This window comes from Gobius niger (assembly GCF_951799975.1).
Source record: "Gobius niger genome assembly, chromosome: 18".
Lineage (NCBI taxonomy): Eukaryota > Metazoa > Chordata > Actinopteri > Gobiiformes > Gobiidae > Gobius > Gobius niger.
In genome coordinates this window covers 2,349,035-2,375,789 of record NC_136869.1, presented here as the reverse complement: position 1 = coordinate 2,375,789, position 26,755 = coordinate 2,349,035, and the positions used below count along the sequence as shown (strand labels likewise).

Genomic DNA, 26,755 nt, shown 5'->3' with positions numbered 1-26,755 from the left:
AGTGAGAAAACATTGACAAAAAACGGACAAAAAACGGACAAAACATTTACAAAAAAATGACGAAAAAATTATGAAAAAATTATGAAAAAGTGGCAAAAAAATGACCAAAATGTGACAAAAAATGACGAAAAACGGACAAAAAATTTACAAAAAAATGATGAAAAAAATATGAAAAAATTATGAAAAAGTGGCAAAAAAAAATGACAAAAATGTGACAAAAAAGGACAAAAAAATGACGAAAAAAGGACAAAAAATTTACAAAAAAAATGACGAAAAAATGATGAAAAAGTGGCAAAAAAATTACCAAAATGTGACAAAAAATGGACAAAAAAAGGACAAAAGATTTACAAAAAGTGACAAAAAATTTACTATTTGACAAAAAAAAAAATTACAAAAAAGTTACAAAAATTAGTTGAACCAACCCAAAAAATGATGGAAAAAAAATCTGATGACGTGAGGAAAAAGATCCGTTTAGCTGAGTTTTGTAGGTCTTAGCTTTCAAATGAGGCGTTACACTGGCCTACAGGATTTGGGTAAAGCTGACCTGGAGAAAATGCTCTCGGTTCAGGCGGGAGTTAAGAGGTTAAAGGGAGCGTAAATTTGTGAGAGGAAAAAAAAAAAAAAATCTGGCAGAAAAAAGTCACAATTTGCTGGAAAAACAAATCCAATGTTTCCGTCCTGGACCCCCTGGACTCTGTGGAGGAGGTGGGGGACAGGAGGGTGTTAGCCAACCCACTGCACGGAACTGTAGAGGAGCTGAGCAGCTCTTTCAGTGGCAGGTTCTTTATCCCCACTGCTGTCAGACTGAACAAGCCTGTCAAGTAACGTGTGCAATAATCTCTGTACCAGCGTCACTTTATCAAACACTTGCACTGTGACTGTAAATCTTGTTTTTGGTCGTCATTGTATAAAAGACACATTTCCTCTTCCTTTTGCAAACCCTGATCTCTGTTTTCTTCAGATCTGAATGTAATGAGGAAGTTTCTCCATTGTCAGATCAATAAAGTTTTATCTTTATTAAACTTTGTCAGCCTCCAAAATAAAAGCAGCTGAACTGTATACGTTGAACTGTATTCTTAGAGCTGTATACTTTGAGCTGTATACTTTGAACTGTATACTTTGAGCTGTATACTTTGAACTGTATACTTTGAGCTGTATACTTTGAGCTGTATACTTTGAGCTGTATACTTTGAGCTGTATACTTTGAGCTGTATACTTTGAGCTGTATACTTTGAACTGTATACTTTGAGCTGTATACTTTGAGCTGTATACTTTGAACTGTATACTTTGAGCTGTATACTTTGAACTGTATACTTTGAGCTGTATACTTTGAGCTGTATACTTTGAGCTGTATACTTTGAGCTGTATACTTTGAGCTGCATACTTTGAGCTGCATACTTTGAGCTGTATACTTTGAGCTGTATACTTTGAACTGTATACTTTGAGCTGCATACTTTGAGCTGCATACTTTGAGCTGTATACTTTGAGCTGTATACTTTGAGCTGCATACTTTGAGCTGCATACTTTGAGCTGTATACTTTGAGCTGTATACTTTGAGCTGTATACTTTGAGCTGTATACTTTGAACTGTATACTTTGAGCTGTATACTTTGAGCTGTATACTTTGAACTGTATACTTTGAGCTGTATACTTTGAACTGTATACTTTGAACTGTATGCTTTGAGCTGTATGCTTTGAGCTGCATACTTTGAGCTGTATACTTTGAACTGTATACTTTGAGCTGTATACTTTGAACTGTATGCTTTGAGCTGTATGCTTTGAGCTGTATACTTTGAACTGTATACTTTGAGCTGTATACTTTGAACTGTATACTTTGAGCTGTATACTTTGAGCTGTATACTCTGAGCTGTATACTTTGAGCTGTATACTTTGAGCTGTATACTTTGAGCTGTATACTTTGAACTGTATACTTTGAGCTGTATACTTTGAGCTGTATACTCTGAGCTGTATACTTTGAGCTGTATACTTTGAGCTGTATACTTTGAGCTGTATACTCTGAGCTGTATACTTTGAGCTGTATACTTTGAGCTGTATACTTTGAGCTGTATACTTTGAGCTGTATGCTTTGAGCTGTATACTTTGAGCTGTATACTCTGAGCTGTATACTTTGAGCTGTATACTTTGAGCTGTATACTTTGAGCTGTATACTTTGAACTGTATACTTTGAGCTGTATACTTTGAGCTGTATACTCTGAGCTGTATACTTTGAGCTGTATACTTTGAGCTGTATACTTTGAGCTGTATACTTTGAGCTGTATGCTTTGAGCTGTATACTTTGAACTGTATACTTTGAGCTGTATACTTTGAACTGTATACTTTGAACTGTATACTTTGAGCTGTATGCTTTGAGCTGCATACTTTGAGCTGTATACTTTGAGCTGCATACTTTGAGCTGTATACTTTGAACTGTATACTTTGAGCTGCATACTTTGAGCTGTATACTTTGAACTGTATACTTTGAGCTGTATGCTTTGAGCTGTATACTTTGAGCTGTATACTTTGAGCTGTATACTTTGAACTGTATACTTTGAGCTGTATGCTTTGAGCTGTATACTTTGAGCTGTATACTTTGAGCTGTATACTTTGAACTGTATACTTTGAGCTGTATACTTTGAGCTGTATACTTTGAGCTGTATACTTTGAACTGTATACTTTGAGCTGTATGCTTTGAGCTGTATACTTTGAACTGTATACTTTGAGCTGTATACTTTGAGCTGTATACTTTGAGCTGTATACTTTGAACTGTATACTTTGAGCTGTATGCTTTGAGCTGTATACTTTGAACTGTATACTTTGAACTGTATGCTTTGAGCTGCATACTTTGAGCTGTATACTTTGAACTGTATACTTTGAGCTGTATACTTTGAGCTGTATACTTTGAGCTGTATACTTTGAGCTGTATACTTTGAACTGTATACTTTGAGCTGTATACTTTGAGCTGCATACTTTGAGCTGTATACTTTGAACTGTATACTTTGAACTGTATACTTTGAGCTGTATACTTTGAACTGCATACTTTGAGCTGTATACTTTGAACTGTATACTTTGAACTGTATACTTTGAGCTGTATACTTTGAGCTGTATACTTTGAACTGTATACTTTGAGCTGCATACTTTGAGCTGTATACTTTGAACTGTATACTTTGAACTGTATACTTTGAACTGTATACTTTGAACTGTATACTTTGAGCTGTATACTTTGAACTGTATACTTTGAGCTGCATACTTTGAGCTGTATACTTTGAACTGTATACTTTGAACTGTATACTTTGAGCTGTATACTTTGAACTGCATACTTTGAGCTGTATACTTTGAACTGTATACTTTGAACTGTATACTTTGAGCTGTATACTTTGAACTGTATACTTTGAGCTGTATACTTTGAACTGTATACTTTGAGCTGTATACTTTGAACTGTATACTTTGAGCTGCATACTTTGAGCTGTATACTTTGAACTGTATACTTTGAACTGTATACTTTGAGCTGTATACTTTGAACTGTATACTTTGAGCTGTATGCTTTGAGCTGTATACTTTGAACTGTATACTTTGAGCTGTATACTTTGAACTGTATACTTTGAACTGTATACTTTGAGCTGTATACTTTGAACTGTATACTTTGAGCTGTATACTTTGAACTGTATACTTTGAACTGTATACTTTGAGCTGTATACTTTGAGCTGTATACTTTGAGCTGTATACTTTGAACTGTATACTCTGAGCTGTATACTTTGAACTGTATACTTTGAGCTGTATACTTTGAACTGTATACTTTGAGCTGCATACTTTGAGCTGTATACTTTGAACTGTATACTTTGAACTGTATACTTTGAGCTGTATACTTTGAACTGTATACTTTGAGCTGTATACTTTGAGCTGTATACTTTGAACTGTATACTTTGAGCTGTATGCTTTGAGCTGTATACTTTGAGCTGTATACTTTGAACTGTATACTTTGAGCTGTATACTTTGAACTGCATACTCTGAGCTGTATACTTTGAGCTGTATACTTTGAGCTGTATACTTTGAGCTGTATACTTTGAACTGTATACTTTGAGCTGCATACTTTGAGCTGCATACTTTGAGCTGTATACTTTGAGCTGTATACTTTGAACTGTATACTTTGAGCTGTATACTTTGAACTGTATACTTTGAGCTGTATACTTTGAACTGTATACTTTGAACTGCATACTTTGAGCTGTATACTTTGAGCTGTATACTTTGAGCTGTATACTTTGAGCTGTATACTTTGAGCTGTATACTTTGAGCTGTATACTTTGAACTGTATACTTTGAGCTGTATACTTTGAGCTGTATACTTTGAGCTGTATACTTTGAGCTGTATACTTTGAGCTGTATACTTTGAGCTGTATACTTTGAGCTGCATACTTTGAGCTGTATACTTTGAGCTGTATACTTTGAGCTGCATACTTTGAGCTGTATACGTTGCGCTGTATACTTTGAGCTGTATACTTTGAGCTGTATACTTTGAGCTGTATACTTTGAGCTGTATACTTTGAGCTGTATACTTTGAGCTGTATACTTTGAGCTGCATACTTTGAGCTGCATACTTTGAGCTGCATACTTTGAGCTGTATACTTTGAGCTGCATACTTTGAGCTGCATACTTTGAGCTGTATACTTTGAGCTGTATACTTTGAGCTGTATACTTTGAGCTGTATACTTTGAGCTGTATACGTTTTTTGTATACATTTTCTTCTCCAATGGGGTAAAAAAAATTGGTCTTATCTCATTGGCAGTTATACTTTTTTTTTTAATTTCAAGCGAGATTTACCCTAGAACTGGTCTGAAATGTCCTCAAACAAGCAAAAGTAAACTTGGTCTGATCAGGAAAAGTGTCTAAATGAGTGAAAACCGCTCAAAACAAGATACATTTCCTTAATTCAAGTCATTTAAGCCAATGCTTGATATTTACTTTTTGTAGTGTAAGGTTAGGGGTTAGGGTTAGGATTAAGGTTAGGGTTAGGATTAAGGTTAGGGTTAGGGTTAGGGTTAGGGTTAGGACTTAGGTTTCGGGTTAGGGTCTCTATTGATCATATTCCTGTGACTTCTTGGGACTAATCATAACAAGTCCTTTTTTGTTCTTGTGGTAAAAGTCCTGATCAGATGTGTAAAACTACAATGATGATACACAGTAATGACGGTAGGCAATTAGTTATGATATGAAATTATCTATAAAAAATGTAAAAACACAATTTGTCCCTCTATTTCTCTGTCTCTTCCTTCTCTCTCTTCTTTCCTCTCTCTCCTCTGTCTCCTCTCCCCTCTCTCTGGACCCTTCCTTCTCTCTCTTCTTTCCTCTCTCTCCTGTATCTCCTCCCTTCTCTCTCTTCTCTCTCTCTTCTTTCTGTCCTCTCTCTCCTGTATCTCCTCCCTTCTCTCTCTTCTCTCTCTCTTCTTTCTTTCCTCTCTCTCTCCCCCTCTCCCTGTATGTCCTCCCTTCTCTCTCTCCCCTCTCTCTGGACCCTTCCTTCTCTCTCTCTTCTTTCCATTCTCTCTCCTCTGTCTCCTCCTCTCTCTCTCTCTCTGGACCCTCCCTCGTTGTTCTTGTGGACTCTCTCTTCTTTCTGCCCTCTCTCTCTGGACCCTCCCCCTCCTCCTCCTCTCTCTCTGGACCCTCCTCCTCCTCCTCCTCCTCCTCCTCCTCCTCCTCCTCCTCCTCCTCCTCGCCCTCGTGGTTCTCCCGGACTCTCTTCACTCGTGTCTGTCTCCTCCTCCTCTCTCTCTGGACCCTCCTCCCCCTCCTCCTCCCCCTCCTCCTCCTCTCCCTCTGGACCCTCCTCCTCCCACTTCCCCCTCCTCCTCCTCCTCCTCCTCGCCCTCGTGGTTCTCCTGGACTCTCTTCACTCGTGTCTGTCTCCTCCTCTCTCTCTCTGGACCCTCCTCCTCCTCCTCCTCCTCCTCCTCCTCCTCCTCCTCCTCGCCCTCGTGGTTCTCCCGGACTCTCTTCACTCGTGTCTGTCTCCTCCTCCTCCTCCTCCTCCTCCTCCTCCTCCTCCTCCTCCTCCTCCTCCTCCTCCTCCTCCTCGCCCTCGTGGTTCTCCCGGACTCTCTTCACTCGTGTCTGTCTCCTCCTCCTCCTCCTCCTCCTCCTCCTCCCCCTCCTCCTCCTCCTCCTCCTCCTCCTCCTCCTCGCCCTCGTGGTTCTCCCGGACTCTCTTCACTCGTGTCTGTCTCCTCCTCCTCTCTCTCTGGACCCTCCTCCTCCTCCTCCTCCTCCTCCTCCTCCTCCTCCTCCTCCTCGTCGCCCTCGTGGTTCTCCCGGACTCTCTTCACTCGTGTCTGGTGCGGCTCCGATGCTGCAGGATGAGGACTCCGCTGCTGCTCGCGCTCTGCCTCGGCCTCACGCGCACGGTCAGTCACTTCTCTTTACCCAAATCTAAAAGCATCTCGACTGGAGAGCGACAGCGTAATGCCTCATTTGAAAGCTAAGACCTACAAAAGTGATCGCATCTTTCTGTCATTTTTTGTAGCTTTTTCGTAGCTTTTTTTGTTGTTTTCATCACATTTTCATCCTTGTTTTGTTGCTATTTTTTGGTCAAATCTGTTTAAAATATTGCACTTTAATGGGAGGAATGTGCACTTTGAAGACGAGTTTTCTCCCTCACAGCTTCGAAATGTAATATTGTATTTACTTTTTTCTGAGCTTTGCAAATGCAGCAGAATCACATGACGTGTTTGAATGAATCGAGGAGAAACGGGTTTTAAATATTTATCTGTGTTTTGGAGGAAAAAGTGACTCATTACAGAGTGAACATTTCCCTGCTCGTTTCGATCTTCTCTGTATTATTAATGTGCAACGTGTTCCTTTGATTTGAGGAAAGTAACTGTATTCTGAATGCTGTACAAGTACTCAGTTACTACACTGCAAAAAGTACCCTTATAAGGAAAAAAATCTTAAAATAAGACGTTTTGTTTTGTTTGAAGGAAAAAATTCTGCCAATGGGGTCAGCATTATTCTCATCATAAAACAAGAAAGAAACACAAAATTGAAGCAAATAAATGACTAGAATTAAGCAAAATGTCCTCAGAAAATGGAATAATTTAAAGAAAACATTCTTGTTTAGTGAATAATTGTGGGTATTTTACTTAAATGTTGCTTGATTTAAGTAAAATGTTCTAAATTAAACACATTTTTGAGCAAAATGTTCTTAATAAATATGGTTCCATGATGTGGAAACAGACTCACCTGGCTGGAGGATTCACCTATTGCACATGTTTTTAGTAGAGGGAAATGTATGCTTCTTAAAATAAGAAAAATATTCTTTGTCTAAAGCTGAATAAGATTCAAAAAGTTTTTCTTTCTCAAGAAAACTTGCTCGGCAAAACATTATTACTTTTTAGGGAAAAAATAAGAACTTATTTCTTAAAGTAAGACATTTTTTACTTGCCTAGAATCCACTTTTTGCAGTACAAGTATTCAGTTACTACCTCACACTGGTCATATGTTTGTATTACATGTTACTGTTTCAAAAATTTAGCCGAGTTACTTTTGGCAAAATATAAACTGAAAACAGTCATAATTTCAGCGATTTCCTTTTCATTCACTTTTCCCCCGTTCCCTCATGTTTTCTTTTGACTGACCTCTGTCCTAGAATCTCTGGCCTTCAAGATGATACTGAAGAATATTATTACACAAATGTAATGTTAAAGAACTAAAACACTGTCAGTTCCTTGATAATGTCTCAGCAGAACTCACTTTAGGCCCTGGGGTTTATGACTGTGAGGGGAAATCGTCCGAGGCGGTGGTGGCGCGGAAAGTAGAGCGGAGGGTCGGCTTTTCGAATCCCGCAGGTGCACTGTCATTGTGTCCTTGGGCAAGACACTTCACCCTCCTTTCCTCCAGTGTCTGCGTGCACTGGTGCAGGGGCGGACTGGCCATGTGTCCGTTCTGGAAGAGCACAGAAGGGCCACTGGCTCCTGGGCCACCGGTCTGGCCTCTCACTTTACCTTAGCCTCACCCCCGGGCGAAACCGAGCTTTATTGGTTGACTGCAGAATCCTTCCGCAGTCAACCATTGTTTCTCGTTACTTTATGCTTATTATAGCACATTTTTCCAGATTTTCTCCAGCTTTCAGCACTTTCATGCTTTGTGCAATTTATGCAAGTTATGCATCAAAATGTTCCGCATGTTGAGGAGAAGGTGCTGTTACTTTTGGGACTTCTGCAACTTACGGTTTTTCCGCAATCGGCCAAAATGTCGGAGATTTTTCCCATTGACTTATAATGGGGCTGCCGCAAATCCAGGCTTTTCTGCACTTTTTTCTGCATTTTATGCAATTTCTGCACTTTGTGCATGTTCAGCTTAGGCAGTTTTCCTGTTTTTTTATACGAGAGTTTGAAATTCTTGCATTGGTGTGTATGGGGGGAATCCAGGCCTTTCAGCCATTTGTGCTTCTGCCAATCAAGCACTGAGGCCATTTCAACAGTTTGACCAGTTTATGGAATATAAAAGTTTATGCAATATTAACAATTTATGCAAAGTAACCACTTTATGGAATTTAAGCAGTTTATGCATTTTAAAGAGTTTATGCCATTTAGGATTTATTAATTTTAAAGAGTTTATGCAATTTACATAATTTATGCAAATTAACCCATTCATGCATTTTACCACTTTATGCAGTTTATTCACCTTATTCCGGAGGCTCGTGTGGGCGCCGCCATGAATAGTGCCCACCCCTTTTCTCCTATGTGTTAACATGGGGCTGGAGAAGTCCACATAAAATCAGTCACTACACGAAAACAAAGCCGTTTTCGGGTGTTCTGAGAAACGGTGCAGTGTCGACATGTCGGTGCAAATGAACATTGGCCATTTTACACAAATCAATCGACTTGATTTTTCCCTCATTCTCCGTTTAAATGAATGGACTTCGCGCTCGACCGGAAGTGTCTGGAAAACGAGGCACCGAGACAACGCAAAAAGTGGCAAAAGTGGGCGGGGCGGAATAAGGTGAATACAGTTTATGCAACATGACATTTTATGCATTTTACCAGTTTATGCAAATTAGATTATGCAAATTAACCAATTTATGCAATTTGAACAGTTTATGCAATTTCTGCATTCGCTTCCCGCAGTTCCGCAGTCAATCACAATGGTGCAGCCATTGCATTTCTAGTTCAACTTGCTTTGGTATGTAAAGTAACATTCCTCTGTTACTTTTGTAATACTTTACCCCCACACTGTCCATAATGATGTCAGTGCATTTGCCTCCTCATAATCCCCTCCCTCCTCTTCACACGCTCAGTAACAGACTCTACATTTCTAAATGACAAACGTGAGGCTTTCGCGTCCGCTGTTTCTAATCCCTCTCACTTCACAAACCGCCGTCCAGCTCTGTCCAAACACAAAGGTCTGTGAAACATCCTCCTCCTACACACTCACTCCTGCCTCTCCTTTTAGAAACACTTCTCCGTCTGAGAATGCACTAAACGGATAAAAATGTCAGGAGGCGACTGAGTAACAAACACCCGTCCTGTGCGTGTCCACCGTCGGCCCAGATTTCACAGATTAAAACGATTTATTTTTGGACTTAATCCCATATTCCCACCCACGACCAAAGCCCCGTTTTATTCTTATAGCAAGTACTTGAATAATGATGTTTAACAGTCGTGTTTTCATCGTCACTCATATTTTCAACTAGCGTTAAATGAAAGGAAAATGACCCTTAACTCCCACCTGAACCGAGCACATTTTCTCCAGTTTGGCTTTACCCCAATCCAAAAGCTTCTGGAAAAAAGGTGAGAAAATAGCAACAAAACTGAGACGAAAACAATGATGGAAATGTGACAAAATTGTGAGAAAAAAGTGACAAAAAAGTGACAAAAAATTGACGAAAAATTGATAAAAAATTGACAAAAAAATGTCAAAAATTTGACAAAAATTTGACACAAAAATTACAAAAATGTGACAAAAAAGTGACGAAAAAGTGATGAAAAATTGTTAATAAAAAGTGGCAAAAAAGTCACAAAAATGTCACAAGAAATTGACAAAAAAATGGTCGAAAAAATGACAAAAAATGTGACAAAAATGTGACAAAAATGTGACCAAAAAATGGACGAAAAAATGACAAAAAAGTTACAAAAATGAGTTGAATACCAACAAAAAAATGATGGAAAAAAAAATCTGATGACGTGAGGAAAAAGATCCTCTTGGTTCAGGCGGGAGTTAAGAGGTTAATCTGCTACATTTACGGTGAATAACTTCTTAAATGTAGAGATATCAATTTGAAACTTCTGCTGTAGATTATAATAATTTTTTTTTTGTTTTCATATAAAAATAAAGGCCCAACATTGTCTGTATGTTTTTTATGACAAAATCTGACTTTTTCAAAGGGGATTTTGGATTTGTTGTTTAGTTTAAAATAAGCTGTTTATTAGCAGGGCTCAAAAATGTGTGGAACATCTGCAAATATCGGGTTCATCTCCAATGCCAAGAAATGTGTGAAAAATGGGGAATAATTTGAAGGAAATTGGGAGAAATTTAGCACTTTGAGGTTTCGTTGAAATGTAAAGTGCAATATAAATAAAATGTATTATTATTATTATTTATTAGAAATTGGGTTTAAAAAATGGGACAAAATAAAGAAAAAATAGGGGAAACAGTGAAAATATTAGTCATGAAAATGAGCAAAAAAGAGGAAAAAATGTGGAAAAAAACAAATAAATATTTGAGCTGAAAAAACGCTTCTTTAACCCCTTAACTCCCACCTGAACCGAGCACATTTTCTCCAGTCCATTTTACCCCAGTCCAAAAGCTTCTGGAAAAAAGCTATGAAAATAGCGACAGAACTGAGACGAAAACAATGATGGAAATGTGACAAAAAAGTGAGAAAACTGACAAAAATGTGACAGAAAATTGACCAAAAAAAAGACAAAAAATGGATTAAAAAAAAGACAAAAAAATGTGACTAAAATGTGACAAAAATGACAAAAAAAAATGATTAAAAAAGACAAAAAATGTGACAAAAAAATGACAAAAAATTGATTAAAAAAAAAGACAAAAAAGCTTCAAAACTTGGATCTAAAGAAATATATATTTTTCCAGCACCTGCTTTCGATACTTTCATTTTCCCCTGATACTGGTAGTACCTAAACCTTTTATCCCAGCTTCATTTATTAGTGGAAGAATCTGTAGAAATTGAAATTTCGCCTTGATGGTAAAAGTCCAAACTCATTAAATCAGGTTAGGAAGTCGAAAGTAGATACAGATTTTTATGTGTTTTAAAAGTTTTTACCATAAATTGCACAAGAAATGGGTGTTAAATTGACAGCAGTAAACTGTAATAAAAACAAAAGAGACAGCGCTTAACCTCTTAACTCCCACCTGAACGGATCCCATTTTCTCCAGTTTGGCTTTACCCTAATCAAAAAGCTTCTTTGAAAAAAACACCAAAACAGCCACAAAAAATGAGAAGAAAACAAGCATGTAAACGCAACAAAAATGTGACAAAAATTCAACAAAAATGTGACAAAAAATTTAACCAAAAAATGACAAAAATTCAACAAAAAAATGACAAAAATTCAACAAAAATGTGACAAAAATTCAACTAAAATTCAACTAAAATTCAACAAAAATGTGACAAAAATTTAACCAAAAAATGACAAAAATTCAACAAAAATGTGACAAAAATTCAACCAAAAAATCGACAAAAATGTGACAAAAATGTGACAAAAATGTGACAAAAATGTGACAAAAATTCAACAAAAATTCAACAAAAATTCAACAAAAATTCAACAAAAATTCAACAAAAATTCATCAAAAATTCAACTAAAATTCAACTAAAATTCAACTAAAATTCAATAAAAATTTGACAAAAATTTAACCAAAAAATGACACAAATTCAACAAAAAGTGACAAAAATTCACCAAAATGTCACAAAAATGAAAAAAAAAAAAAAAAAAAAAAAAAACATACAAAAGGTGACACAACATCGCAACAACTGGAGGAAAAAGATCAGTTTTGTGGGTCTTAGCTTTCAAATGAGGTGTTACACAGACCTATACAACAGCCAAAGAGGACAGAATGCATTTGGTTCAGGCGGGTGGTAAGAGGTTAACTGTAAACTGAATAACAAGGATCCTGTATCTTTTACAGTAAAAAAAAATGGCAACCACAGCTGCCAGTTTTTTTTTACCGTAAAATTTACAGATTCGTTTTTACAGTGTAGTTTAAGAATCGTGTTGGACCAACGTGAGAAAAATGCATTGTGGGAAAACGTCCCTCTACATCACATGAGCGTCTGAGCACAAAGCCTCGGCTGTGCTTTTGTTTACCAGGTTTGGAGCAGACGTGAGCATTTGTACCGAGGACTTTTACTCCACTATGCGTTTGGTTCATGTTCAAAACCTCATAATCCGACCAGTAGGTGGCGTTTTTGTCCCCGTCGTGTTGCCGTACACGGGGGAGCTCAGGCCACGACACGGACTCTGAATACTCGCTCTCTACCATAGATGTAAATACTTCGGCCGCTGAAACCGACACGGGGTTCGTTTGCCTGGAACGTAAACAGCTCCCGCTCTGTTTACGCCTGTGTGCGTGCGTCGCCGCGGTAACGTGCCAGCCCCGAGGCATGATGGGAAGTGGGGCCGCAGACTCAGATGTTTATAAAGTTTCAGAAGGAGCTAATGATATTGATTGTAATAATAACGAGCGAGCGACAGGGACAGTTCGGACCTTTGTGGATTGTTCCGTTTCGGCGAATTCTCAAATAAATAGAATCGTTCACGTACGGCGAGGTTTGTTTGTTTCACGGCATTTGTACAATTTTCTTTATTATAAACCGAGTGTAAGTTGTTGCCGCAGCAGGAGCTTGGTTCAGTGTTTGCCGTGAGTCAGGCCTGTTCCTCAGTGCATGTGGGGTCTCCACAGGGCTGCACTTTGTCACCGATTCTGTTCATTACCTTAAAGGGGGGGTATTCTGCAAAATTGACTTTTTCAAGCTTTACATCATGTTATTCTGTCACTCCCTCATTAAAAACATGCCTGAAGTGTTGCCTTGGCACATTCACGTATTTTTGAGTAATCTGTAAAAACTCTGATGGCGGCCATTTTAGGGATAGGTTTGCCTGAGTCCTCCTAGGAACGCCCCCACCTCCTGGAGACGCCTCCGAGCTTTCGTCACCAGCCGAGTAACCGACCACTGCTCCTCAGCAGAACCCCCTCCCCACTGATGCCACAGACAGCGTGTGGAGGGGGCGTGTCTAAAGGCTCAGAGGTTCAGAGGAGACACTGCAGGTGAATAGGGAAAAAATGTATATTTACAGATATCAATTTGAAACTTTTGCTGTCGATCACTGGCATAAATGTGAGAACAAAATACATTGCAAGTTTTCTGTCATTTAACTTTTCATATACGAACAAGGTGTTTTATGCCTAAAAATGCCCCAAATTTCCCATCTTTTCGGCGTCGAAATCTGAATAATGGATAGAGCTACATTCAAATTTATGGTTTTATTTTATTGATGAATGAGTTGCCAAGACTTTTTCAGAGGGGATTTAGGATTTCTTGTTTAGTTTTAAAATGAGCTGTTTGTTAGTGTGAAAATTTGTAAAAATGTAATTTTCACTTTATTTTTTGACATTCAAAACTCAATAAATGGGGCTTAGGGATTAAATAATAAAAAAAATCCCTCTGAAAAAATCTTCCAAATATTGTTCAGTCCAAGGCTGGAAAATGTGAAGCCTTTAGGTCCGACTGACGTGGCCATAGTGTCGCCACCATGACAGAAAAATGTGTTTTGAGAAAAAGGCCCTTGAAGTTGCATTCTCCCATATAAGTCTATGGGGGAACATTGAATCAGTGCAATATTTAAACATGTTATTGTGAAGATTAGGTTTATTTTCTGTTTCCGGGTGAAAGCTTATATGTTCAGAGACAAATTTGGGCCAAAACCTAAAAATTGAAAAAATTTAGTTTTGCCTGTAGTGTCTCTCCATAAAGAGACAGAGGCCTATTTCAAGACATTCACTACAGCCATTTTGAGAGAGCAATTTTATACAAGGCAGTTGTTCTAATTTACTGCATTTACAGACCAACAGAAGGTTTGCTCATCATTGTAGTGTGATATAGACTGGTGCTATGTGACTGAAAAAAGCAGAATACCCCCTCTTTAATCGGCAGTGATGCGGTCGCTGTATCGGACTGTCGTGGTGAAGAGGGAGCTGAGTCGGGGGCAAAGCTCTCGATTTATTTGGTTGTGAGATTTGAGGAATGACCAAAAGGACAAGATAGCAGATACAGGCGGCTGAAATGAGTTTCCTTTGAGATAGGGTGAGGAGCTCAGTCAACCAGGAGGAGCTCGGAGCAAAGTCACTGCAGAGTTGTCAAAGTGAGTACTGACATGACTGAAACGAGATTGTTAAAATAAAGAGAAAGGCGGAGTAGAGTCGCTGCTGCTTCAGGTTGAGAGGAGCAGCTGAGGTGGCTATAGGGCATCTGTTCCGGATACCTCCTGGTCGCCTCCAGGCATGTCCAGTCAGGAGGAGGCCTCGTGGAAGACCCAGGACACGCTGGTGGGACTGTGTCTCCGAGCTGGCCTGGTGTCGCCTCGGGTCAGAACAGCTGGAGGAGGTGTGTGTGGATCGGGAAGTGTGGGCGTCTCTGTTGCTGCCCCCACGACAAAGAGGAAGAAAATGGATGGATGCGAATTTGTGTTAAGTTTGCACGTTCTAAAACATGTACAATAGGGGTGAAAGATGTGTGAGGGAATAACAGTGGTGGTTGAGGGTCCGGTGGCGCAGCTTATCATCACCATGTGTGGAGTGAATGGATGAAAATCCCCCTCCCTGAGTGAAGCGCTTTGTCGAGCGGGTCGTCTCATGATCGGGAGGTCGGGGGGTTTGAATCATAGACTGTAAAATATAATGGACGTCTCCTCCTCACTCCTCCCCTTTCACCATAATGACCACGGTCGAGGGGGGAATTCATGGGGGATTTACAGACTCCTCCTCCCCAGCTCTGACGAAGCATGTTCCTAAAAAGGACATAAGGGCGGGATCTTCACTGTAGACTCCGCCCTTGTTTGTCGTGTAGCTCGCGCTGCTCCAATGCTAACAGTCCGAGCCTCATTAAGTACGAGATTTCAAAAATTCTTCTTACGAAAACCAGTCTGGTTTCTTTAACTGTGACTAACCCAGCGTTATCACAGGAGGAAGATCTAGTCTAGTGTTGAAAACATTGAAAGCAGGCGATAAAGTTGTTTTTAACGTGTCTAAACTCCAATGCTTTTCAATGGGGGCCTAGTGGCGATATGGAGGAACTACAGCAATGGCCCCCAGTGTCGTGGTCATAAAGCAGAGCAGCCATTGGTTTGAATCCCTCAGTTGTACACTGTCATTGTGCCCTTGGCAAGACACTTCAGCGTCTGTGTACACTGGTGTGTGAATGAGAGAGTGAATGTGTGACTGGCTCCTCAAGCGCTTTGGTCCTGATGAAGGTGGGAAAGTACTTTATAAGTTGAGACAAAAAATAAGCTTCTACTCCGTGTCACAACGTGGAGAAATAACCTGGACCTGTGAGAGACGTCATTGACCATCACTGATTATAGACTAATAACTGTTGAACGTGTGTATATTTTTACTTTAAAATACACATAAAAGCTACAGTGTTAAAAAAGTATGAAGAACTTGGACATGAATAACGTGGGATATTTGATTTGAACAAACATGAATATGACGGTATGTTTCTTTTTGACCATTTGTAAACATTCAAGAATACGAAGGTTCTGTATTTTATATATTGAAAAACATGAATATAGAATACAAAAACATCTGTTAATACTGTAAATATATATATACATACAGTATGTAGACATAAATACATACCATTTTCCAAAGGACAACAGCAGGGGCGGACTGGCCATGTGTCCATTCTGGAAGATCACAGAAGGGCCACTGGCTCTGGGGCCACCGGTCCGGCCTCAACCGAGCAAAAATATCAAAATAGCGAGAAAAAGAGGATGAAAACATGAGAAAAACACGGACAAAAAAACACAACAAAAAATTATAGAAAAAATAATTTAAAAAACAACAAAAATATAACAAAAATGTGGCGACGTGACGAAAAGTTTCCATCACTTTTGCAGGTCTTAGCTTTCAAATGAGGCGCTACATTGTTGATCTCCAGTCGAGAAGCTTTTAGATTTGGGTAAAGCCCAGTATAAAGAAACATGAATCTAAAAGGAATTCCGTGCAGTATGGTGCGCCACAAGGTTCAATTTTGGGACCATTATTATTGATTATTTATATGAATGATTTTGCTTCTGTTTCTACGACCACCTTTCCCGTTCTTTTTGCTGATGATTCCAATCCAAAAAATAATAATAAAAAGCCGAACTGGGGACAATGCACTCGTTAATGTTAAGGCGGGAGGTTAGAGGTTAAAATATGTATTTGTGGAAGTGTCACAATTACGCTAATTTGGGCCAGGCTGGTCAGAGTCCAGGGCTGTTTTTCAGTCCCAGTCCAGCCCTGGACAACAGTGTGAAGTGTGAAGTAACAAAAGGGCAGATACTATAAGACTTGTTTCCGTTTCATTCATACTGTGTTGGCGGTTTTATTGTGATTGCATAACATCACTTTTGAATTAAATAAATAAATAAAATGAAATATTTTGTATTTTGATGTTTGCTTGTTCAGGTCTGGGGCAGGTTCCCTCACTGTCAGTTTTACTGGGAGCTGCAGAGGAACCGAGGAGACTGTGAGAGGGTCCTGCAGCTGTCGCCGCGGCAACAACCAGGTGCTTCACACAACGATCATGTTATTATCATGTTATGATCATGTTATTATCATGTTATTATCATGTTATTAAGTTAAAATGACTTGAGTGTGAAATATCTGACAAAGACAAAACTCCGCCCCCGTGTGCTTGTGGTCGACAGGCTGCGGCGGCGAGTGGGACGACTTCCTGTGCTGGCGGAGCGCGCCGGTGGGTCAGGTGGTCACCCTGCCCTGCCCCTCCCCTCTGCTCAGGCTCTTCGGCAAAAACGGTCAGTCCCTGAAGAACAGCAGGTTTATACCGGAGTAAAACCATGAAAACCGCGTCAGCTCCTCAGAGAAATGCATGTTCCCAGGCCCGATACTGAAGTACGACGAGGGGGGACATGTCCGTATGAGTTTAGCTGCTTCCTTTCATAATGTATAATCTCCTATGCTCCTATAAGTTAAATCCATTCGACTTGTTTGATTTGTGCGTCGGACGTGTCCAGCGCCTCAGGGATTGAGCCATTCAGACTGAATTATTGAGCTTTGAACCCAAAACCAAGGCCACATTTTCAAAATAACACATTTAACCTCTTCCCACCCGCCTAAACCAAATGCATTCTGTCCTCCTTGGTCATCACATAGGCCTGTGTAGCACCTCATTTGAAATCTAAGAACAAAAAAACGGATCTTTTCCCCGCGTTGTTGCTGTGTTGTGTCACCTTTTGTATGTTTTTTTTTTTATTTTATTTTTTTATTTTTTTTATTGATTGACTGCGGATTGTTGGTTTTCATGTTCTTTATTATTATTCCTCTTCCATCTTTTTCCCGATTTTCTAGAGCTTTCAGCACCTTCATGCTTTGTGCAATTTATGCAAGTTATGCATCAAAATGTTCCGCATGTTGAGGAGAAGGTGCTATTACTTTTGGGACTTCTGCAATTTACGGTTTTTCCGCAATCGGCCAAAATGTCGGAGATTTTTCCCATTGACTTATAATGGGGCTGCCGCAAATCCATGCTTTTCTGCACTTTTTTCTGCATTTTATGCAATTTCTGCACTTTGTGCATGTTCAGCTTCTGCAACTTGTGGGTTTTGAGAAAAAATTGGCCTTCAGCAGTTTTCCAGTTTTTTTATACGAAAGTTTGAAATGTTTGCATTGGTGTGTATGGGGGAATCCAGCCAATGGGGAAACTCCAGGCCTTTCAGCCATTTGTGCAGCTTCTGCCAATCAAACACTGAGGCCATTTCAACAGTTTGACCAGTTTATGGAATTTAAAAGTTTATGCAATATTAACAATTTATGCAAATTAACCACTTTATGCATTTTAAACCGTTTATGCAACTTAAGAGTTTATGCCATTTAGGATTTATGAATTTTAAAGAGTTTATGCAATTTACATAATTTATGCAAATTAACCCATTCATGCATTTTACCACTTCATGCAGTTTATGCAACATTACATTTTATGCATTTTACCAGTTTATGCAAATTAGATTATGCAAATTAACCATTTTATGCGATTTGAACAGTTTATGCAATGTCTGCATTCGCTTCCCGCAATTCCGCAGTCAATCGCAATGGCGCAGCCATTGCATTTCTAGTTGTTGTTGATTTTTTGTCACATTTTTGTTGAATTTTTGTTGAATTTTTGTTGAATTTTTGTCACATTTCTGCTCAATTTTTGTCACATTTTTTGTTGAATTTTTGTCACATTTTTGTCACATTTTTGTTGAATTTTTGTCACATTTTTGTCACATTTTTGTCACATTTTTGTCACATTTTTGTTGCGTTTACATCCTTGTTTTCTTCTAATTTTTTGTGGTTGTTTTGGTGCTTTTTTCCCAATAAGCTTTTTGATTGGGGTAAAGCCAAACTGGAGAAAATAGGATCCGTTCAGGTGGGAGTTAAGAGGTTAAGAACTAAACAGGATTTAAACCCTGTGAGCAAGTCTTCATTAAACCCTGGCTCTGTCCGCTCTCAGATTCCGTAGGCGCTGGATTTCCACACTGCTTTATCTCCGTTGCTTCACGCGGGGGAAGTTTGTGGAAGATAAGCGGCTGTGAATGATCGGATTTCGTAAGAGGCTTCGCTTTGTTTAAATCACGCCTTGTTTGTATCTTCCATTAGGAAACGAACTGTTTAAAGGAACATCGTGCAGATCCGAGTTCAGTCTGAGTCTGTGGGAACTTAAAGATAAACGTTCAAATGTTCAGATGGATTTACATGTAAACTTTCTCCTGGGATAAAAAATAATAAAATCTAATCTTCTCAATAACATGGTTAAATATTGCATCGATTCAATGTTGCTCAATATATTTATTTGTGGAAATTGTAAAAGAGCCATTCCCTCAAAATGCATTTTCATCCCATTGTTGAGAATAACTTTATTAACTAAGTTTCTTTTTCTGTCAAATTTTTATCACATTTTTGTTACATTTTTGTCATTTTTTGTCAAATTTTTTTCATTTTTTGGTCAATTTTTTGTCAATTTCTTGTGACATTTTTGCCTGTTTTTCATAAATTTTTCGTCACTTTTCCATCGATGTTTTCTCACTTTTTTGTCACATTTCCATCATTGTTTTCGTCTCAGTTTTCTTGCTTTTTTCACTGCTTTTTTCCGAAGCTTTTGGATTGGGGTAAAGCCAAACTGGAGAAAATGTGCTCGGTTCAGGTGGGAGTTAAGGGGTTAAGTTGAAACACAATTTCTATTTTTATATTTTTTTGGGACTAAAAAACAGCTTAATATAAAACTATATCAAAAATCCCGAAAAAGTCTCATTTTAGGGCTGGGCAGATCGTCCCAGTATTGATTGTATTGATACCAGAGAGAGCTGGCATGTTTTGTGTTTACAGTTGTACAGTTTTACAGTTTAGTTGATCAGATTTCTTGTGTTTGGCGACAGTTTTCACTCTGCACACCCTCTCTGCTCCTCCACACTCTCCTCGCTCTCGCTCAGAGCTGAGTCCACTGTCACTTGTTTATAACAGTTTATCTGCAGAGGTCGGGCTCCTGGTCCTCATGTGCAGCGTGTACTGACACATGTGGCACGTTCAGGGGAAACTCAAAGACCCGAGTCTCATGATCCATCCATCCATTTTCTTCCACTTGTCCGTTTCCGGGTCGTGGGGGCCGTGGCTGCCCAAATCCTATTGCACCAGCCCCTTATGTTCCTCCTGCAGGTGGTGGGTCCACAGAAGGACGGCCTCATGGTTCTAACCGGGCCTGTTGGTCTCTCATAAGGGGCTTCTGAACCGCCCTTTGTCTGACCCGTCACCTATAGGACCTGTTTGCCCTGGGAGACCCTACAGGGGCACGAAGCCCCGACAACAGAGCTCCAGGATCATTCGGGCTCAAACTCCTCCGCCACGTTAAGGATCCTGGAGGGGCCGAGTCTCATGATATTTTATATATATTTTTTAAAGGTTAAGGTTATGGTTATGTTATACTTTATTAATCCCATAGAGAAATTCATTCTCTGTATTTGACCCATCGGGGCGCTCGGGGACCCATCTCCAGGCTGCCAGTCCGAAACACCTGGCTGGAGGATTCACCTACTGTACATGTTTTTAGTGGTAGAGGAAACCAACACAGACTCGGGGAGAACATGCAAACTCCACACAGAAAGGCCCCGGCCCATTGAATTGTTGAATTGTTTCATGATTGGGCTGAATTCCCACAATATTAAATGATTGTAATGAATTAAAATATCCTGTCATGATTTATTATTCATAAATGACACAGAAGTGCATGTAGTCCCATATAAACAAAAGGAACCTCCTCCATCTAATGGAAGTGTGATGAAATATCACTGTTATCTTCATTTTTAAGACACTTCTCATGCCTGTGCGTAGCGTCCTCTTCTTTGCCTCTTCTGTGCCTCTTCTGTGTCTCTTCTGTGCCTCTTCTGTGCCTCTTCTTTGCCTCTTCTTTGCCTCTTCTTTGCCTCTTCTTTGCCTCTTCTGTGCCTCTTCTTTGCCTCTTCTGTGCCTCTTCTGTGCCTCTTCTTTGCCTCTTCTTTGCCTCTTCTTTGCCTCTTCTGTGCCTCTTCTTTGCCTCTTCTGTGCCTCTTCTTTGCCTCTTCTGTGCCTCTTCTTTGCCTCTTCTGTGTCTCTTCTGTGCCTCTTCTTTGCCTCTTCTTTGCCTCTTCTTTGCCTCTTCTTTGCCTCTTCTGTGTCTCTTCTTTGCCTCTTCTGTGTCTCTTCTTTGCCTCTTCTGTGCCTCTTCTGTGCCTCTTCTTTGCCTCTTCTTTGCCTCTTCTTTGCCTCTTCTGTGCCTCTTCTGTGTCTCTTCTTTGCCTCTTCTGTGCCTCTTCTTTGCCTCTTCTTTGCCTCTTCTTTGCCTCTTCTTTGCCTTTTCTTTGCCTCTTCTGTGTCTCTTCTTTGCCTCTTCTGTGTCTCTTCTTTGCCTCTTCTGTGCCTCTTCTGTGCCTCTTCTGTGTCTCTTCTGTGTCTCTTCTTTGCCTCTTCTGTGCCTCTTCTGTGCCTCTTCTGTGTCTCTTCTGTGTCTCTTCTTTGCCTCTTCTGTGCCTCTTCTTTGCCTCTTCTTTGCCTCTTCTGTGTCTCTTCTGTGTCTCTTCTTTGCCTCTTCTGTGCTTCTTCTTTGCTTCTTCTGTGCTTCTTCTTTGCTTCTTCTTTGCTTCTTCTTTGCCTCTTCTTTGCCTCTTCTTTGCCTCTTCTGTGCCTCTTCTGTGCCTCTTCTTTGCCTCTTCTGTGCCTCTTCTGTGCCTCTTCTGTGCCTCTTCTTTGCTTCTTCTTTGCCTCTTCTGTGCCTCTTCTTTGCCTCTTCTTTGTCTCTTCTGTGCCTCTTCTTTGCCTCTTCTGTGCCTCTTCTTTGCCTCTTCTTTGCCTCTTCTGTGTCTCTTCTTTGCCTCTTCTGTGCCTCTTCTTTGCCTCTTCTTTGCCTCTTCTTTGCCTCTTCTTTGCCTCTTCTTTGCCTCTTCTGTGCCTCTTCTGTGCCTCTTCTTTGTCTCTTCTGTGCCTCTTCTGTGCCTCTTCTTTGTCTCTTCTGTGTCTCTTCTGTGCCTCTTCTGTGCCTCTTCTGTGCCTCTTCTGTGCCTCTTCTTTGCCTCTTCTTTGCCTCTTCTGTGCCTCTTCTTTGCCTCTTCTGTGCCTCTTCTGTGCTTCTTCTTTGCCTCTTCTGTGCCTCTTCTTTGCCTCTTCTGTGCCTCTTCTTTGCCTCTTCTGTGCCTCTTCTTTGCCTCTTCTTTTCCTCTTCTTTGCCTCTTCTTTGCCTCTTCTTTGTCTCTTCTGTGCTTCGCTTTAAAACATTTCTCTGTTACATCGACTCGTGCGGGATGTGTGTCCTAACTCGTCCGTTCTGCCTGTGATCGACCTCCGCCGCCGCGAAATCCCCTCATCACCGACTCCGACCGCGACCAATGAAACAAAATCTGGACTGAAATAAGATCCGAAGGCGCCGAAATAAAATAAAAACGAGTTGTCAAAGTGAATACTGACGTGACTGAAGCGAGGCGGTTCATATAAAGGGAAAGTCTTTTAATCTCAGTGTTGTACCAGTGTTGGTCGAGTTTTTGCTGTGATCTCGTCTTGCACTCCTGATTACAACAGGACCTGAAGTGTGAAGTCGTTTGTCACAGTCCGGCTCATGTAAAAACGTGTGTGTTTTGCAGGAAGTCTGAGCCGTAACTGCACCGAGCGAGGCTGGTCCAGAGTCTACCCCGTCCTGCAGTCGGCCTGCAGCTCCAGCGTCAGCGACGAGCCCTCACAGGTCCCACTTCCCTCCTCTTTATCCTGCGCTTCACCACAGGTCGCCAGCCTGGGCCGACCACCGGCTCTAAAGTCAAAACACGGCCAAACTCTCTTTACGATGTTTGTTCTCTGACGTTTTATGGTTTTGAGCCGGACATTTATCCAGGAAGTGACTCCAACATGTCTGTGTCGCTCCCTGGTCTTTCCCACGCTTATCCAGTCACAAATACTGACCTGTTAGGTATCCACGTGTAGCACGAAAGATCCTGTAATCCAAATATGGTCATTTCCTGTGTGGGAGACAGCAGTGGCTTCAGACGGGAGAAACACATGTGGAAGTCTCTCCTTTTTTAAATTCCAGCTGCCCCCTAGTGGTTGGAGTGAGCATTCTGTTTTAATCCTAGCTCCGCTCTGGAATGGGCTAGAGAGACTAACTCTTTTTTTTTTATACTCAGGAATTTGTGCTCTGCAGGTCTGGGGCCAAAAAGTCAACAAAAATGTGACAAAAATTCAACAAAAATGTGACAAAAATTCAACAAAAATGGACAAAAATTTGTCAAAAAATTGACAAAAATGTGACAAAAATTCAACAAAAATGTGACAAAAATTCAACAAAAATGTGACAAAAATTCAACAAAAAATTGACAAAAATTTGACAAAAAAAATCAATAAAAAAATCAACAAAAAATGACAAAAAATGTGACAAAAATTCAACAGCAATTTGACCAAGAATTGACCAAATTTTGACAAAAAATTGACAAAAAAATTGACAAAAAAATCAACAAAAATGTGACAAAAAATGTGACAAAAAATGTGACAAAAAATTGACAAAAATGACAAAAAAATGACAAAAAAATGACAAAAAATGTGACAAAAAATGTGACAAAAAATGACAAAAAAATGACAAAAAAAATGACAAAAAAATGACAAAAAATGTGACAAAAATTCAACAAAAATTCGACCAAGAATTGACCAAATTTTGACAAAAAATGGACAAAAAAATCAACAAAAATGTGACAAAAAAATGACCAAAAATTGACAAAAAATTTGAAAAAAAATTGACAAAAACTCAACCAAAAAGTGACAAAAATTCACCAAAAGAAAAAAAAACATACAAAAGGTGACACAACACAGCAACAACGCGAGGAAAAAGATCAGTTTTTTGGGTCTTAGCTTTCAAATGAGGCCTCCTCCAGCACAGGTCTGAAGAAAGTCAGATAGATAATTTTGAGGGAGGGAAGTCCTGCTCTCCTGGCCAAACTCGTATATCCTGGGGCGTGTTTTAGAAAGCAGATACCGCACATGAGCTTCCATCAGAAATGCCTTTTTTTAATGTACAAACGACAAAGGTTTTAAACTGATGTGTGTAGTCTACATGTTTAGTCTTTTCCCTTTTTCATGAACACATAAAACTGAAATCATGACTCCCCCCGGACTGTTTTTGGGCCGGACTTTTTGGGGAGTTTTTTTCTCACATTTTTGACGGATTCTGTCGACATTTAGGTCCCGTAAACACGAAGGGGACGGTCCTCGCTCAAAGTCAAACACAAACATGATCTGTTTAAACTGAAGCAAATATTTAAGTCCGACCCGACGAGAGCGAGACGGACGAGGTCAGAGACAGAGTACATGTACTACAGAGACTGGACTCTAGTGCTTTACTACTTTACTACATTTCTATAAAGGCTCTAAAGTTAGAAGCAAATGTTGGCAGGAAATGACCATATTTGGATTACAGTGTCATCTCGGCCACAGCCTTTCGTGCTACACGTGGATACCAAACATGACGGTATGAACAACATGGGAAAGACCGGCCATGTTGGATGTATCTCTGGCTCAAAGAACGTCAGAGAATAAACATCATAAAGAGAGAGTTTAGTCTCTGACATTAAAACTAAAATACTAAAGGAATAGGCCATCGTTTTTACATACTGAGATATGTTCTTACCTGAGCTTTGACGAGTTCTTTAGGACCTGTCTGATCTTCCCCCGTGCCTTCAGTCACGTAAACACAGCGCAGACGGCGTTAGCATTTAGCCTCTCCCTCTCTCCTCTATAGCTCCAAAACAGGTCAAGATAGAAGCTACCAAGCTCTTCCACGTTTTCCCTATTTAAATATGGTTACGTGAAGTGTTCCACTACAAAGTATAATTACACAAAATTAAACAATGTGGATTTTCTAAGCGGAAAAAAGGGGGATCTATATTGTAAGGCGTAATAATACCAGGAGTACTTCGAAATCCGCGCAGTAATCTTCACTTTACTGTGCGGATTTCGAAGTACTCCTGGTATTCTAACGCCGTCTGCGCTGTGTTTACGTGACTGAAGGCACGGGGGAAGATCAGACAGGTCCTAAAGAACTCGTCAAAGCTCAGGTAAGAACATATCTCAGGATGTAAAAACTGTGGCCTATTCCTTTAAGGGAGAAAAGGAGCTGCAAATCTCCACATTGATCATATTTTTAAAGCCTAGTGGATGGTTAAGAGAGCGCCTGATCTCCAGCGACGGCTCCGAGTCCTGTGGAGCCTCAGAGTTATCAGCGACGGTGCCATTTTGAATAAAGCCGCTCTTTTTTGCTTTAATGTTGTCTTCCTTTGACATTCCGCTCACGTTTCCGATCGCCCGATACCTTTGTGTTCAAGTTAATTCCTTCTTATCTCTTATCCCGCCGCTGCAAATGTCAGGCTCTTATCAGGAGCGGACGCAATGTACTGTTTCCATCAGACAGATGTTATCACTGCTTCATGTGAGCCTGTACAGTAGGAGGCGCTCACATGACGTCACAGCAGCGTAAACGTTACAGCCTCATTACAAAATGGATTAGATTCGTTTAATCAATTTACAAACGATGCTGTTGTTGCCTCACCAACGAGCTGGATTCTCTCGGTATTTGTGAGTTCACAAAGACAAGAAATCATCATGAACCGCTCCCGCCTTCACCGTTCGAACAAAATGTGTGTTAATATGTTCAGAAAGCATTGATAGTCCTGCACAAACTGAAATTGTTTCAAAAAGGTTTAACAGTGCTTATTATATAAAAAAAATACAGACAAAGCCTTTTCACATCAAAGTAAAGGAACTATAACGATGTGTTCTTGATGTTTCGAGGGTTTTACATGTTTTACATTTATAGCGTCAGAAACGAAGATAAACCGTCTATATCAGGAAAACTGTTGTTGTCCTTCCAGTGAGCTTTCGCTTTGCAGATTTGGGAAAATGCCATCATTAGTCATTCATAAAACTGCGGCGAGAGTGAATCTGCCACTGGGAGCCCCGTAACGCATTGTGCCGTTGTGCGGAGGTATCCGGACACGGCTTATGCTGGCGGTGGCGCTGCAGCCGCACTATGGGGCGACTCGTTACATTCTCCCTCAACCCAAAGTCCCACATCAGCATTTCAGCTAAAACGCTAACGTTAGCTTACTGCTATAGAGCTGTGACGGTCACGCAGGAGAGTCAGAGGTTCGAAGTATTGCTGCTTTGGAGACACTTTTTCCTGCACGCTCCACAAACTGAACTCTGAGGCTGATCCTGCGCTGTCGTGTCGGACATGATTCCAGCTTCGAGAAAGTTTTGTTTGGGTTGTAAACAACAAAGTGCGCATGCGCGGAAACTGCAGCAGATGGGACGGTGGCTGGTGAGGCTCACCGTGCCTACATCACGGGTGCGGTTATTCACCAAGATAATAATAAAAACACAAAACAAGACGGTCATTTTCACCGTCAAAATTTTTACCGGGGTTTACCGCTACACCGGTTACCGTGACATCCCTAGTCTGTTTTTGCTGATCAAAAGTTTAGGACCACATGCCCTTAAAGCAGAACTAAGTCACTTGTTTACCTTAATAAATCCTCTCCGTCGTCCCTCTGGGGGTAATACAGGTGTTAATGGGATGATTGTGGGGTCTCTCATCTCCCCCTGGTGTCTCTGGACAGAAAACCACACTTGCAACTTGAATGCCACCGGACTGGAGTCACCAATACACACTAATGGAATCACGAAGAAGAAGAAGCTAACAGGCTAACGGGCAAAGCTAACTGTGGGCTAGCGCCACTTAAACAGTCAAGTTTGAGTGAAAAAAAAAGATCTCCATTGTGTAATTGGATGAACAACATCCCTCTGTCCCTTTGTCTTTTCTGTCAGCGTAGGATTTACTCTCACGGACAGTTAATGAGTTAAAAAAACATGGTCGGGTTGTTGAGCTGCATAAGCAGAGCCTCGCACAGTGCGTCGCAGTAACAGTCATTTAGAATGAAGACCCTGAGGATCATGGAGCAAAAAGGTCATGGAAGACCTAACAAAATG

At 40.3% G+C, this 26,755-nt stretch overlaps 1 protein-coding gene across 1 annotated transcript in view; it reads left to right on the top strand.

Annotated features, from left to right (window-relative positions):
- Positions 1-6,339: 6,339 nt before the first annotated feature.
- Positions 6,340-26,755, top strand: part of LOC306977870 (vasoactive intestinal polypeptide receptor 2-like) — a gene marked incomplete at its 3' end in the record, with an annotated part of 29,135 nt that continues 8,719 nt past the window's right edge. The window contains exons 1-4 of the mRNA XM_079576309.1: positions 6,340-6,393; positions 16,676-16,775; positions 16,918-17,025; positions 22,372-22,540. Of these exons, the coding sequence (XP_079432435.1) occupies positions 6,346-6,393; positions 16,676-16,775; positions 16,918-17,025; positions 22,372-22,540 (425 nt within the window). The 5' untranslated portion in view covers positions 6,340-6,345. The remainder of the gene's footprint in view (positions 6,394-16,675; positions 16,776-16,917; positions 17,026-22,371; positions 22,541-26,755) is intronic.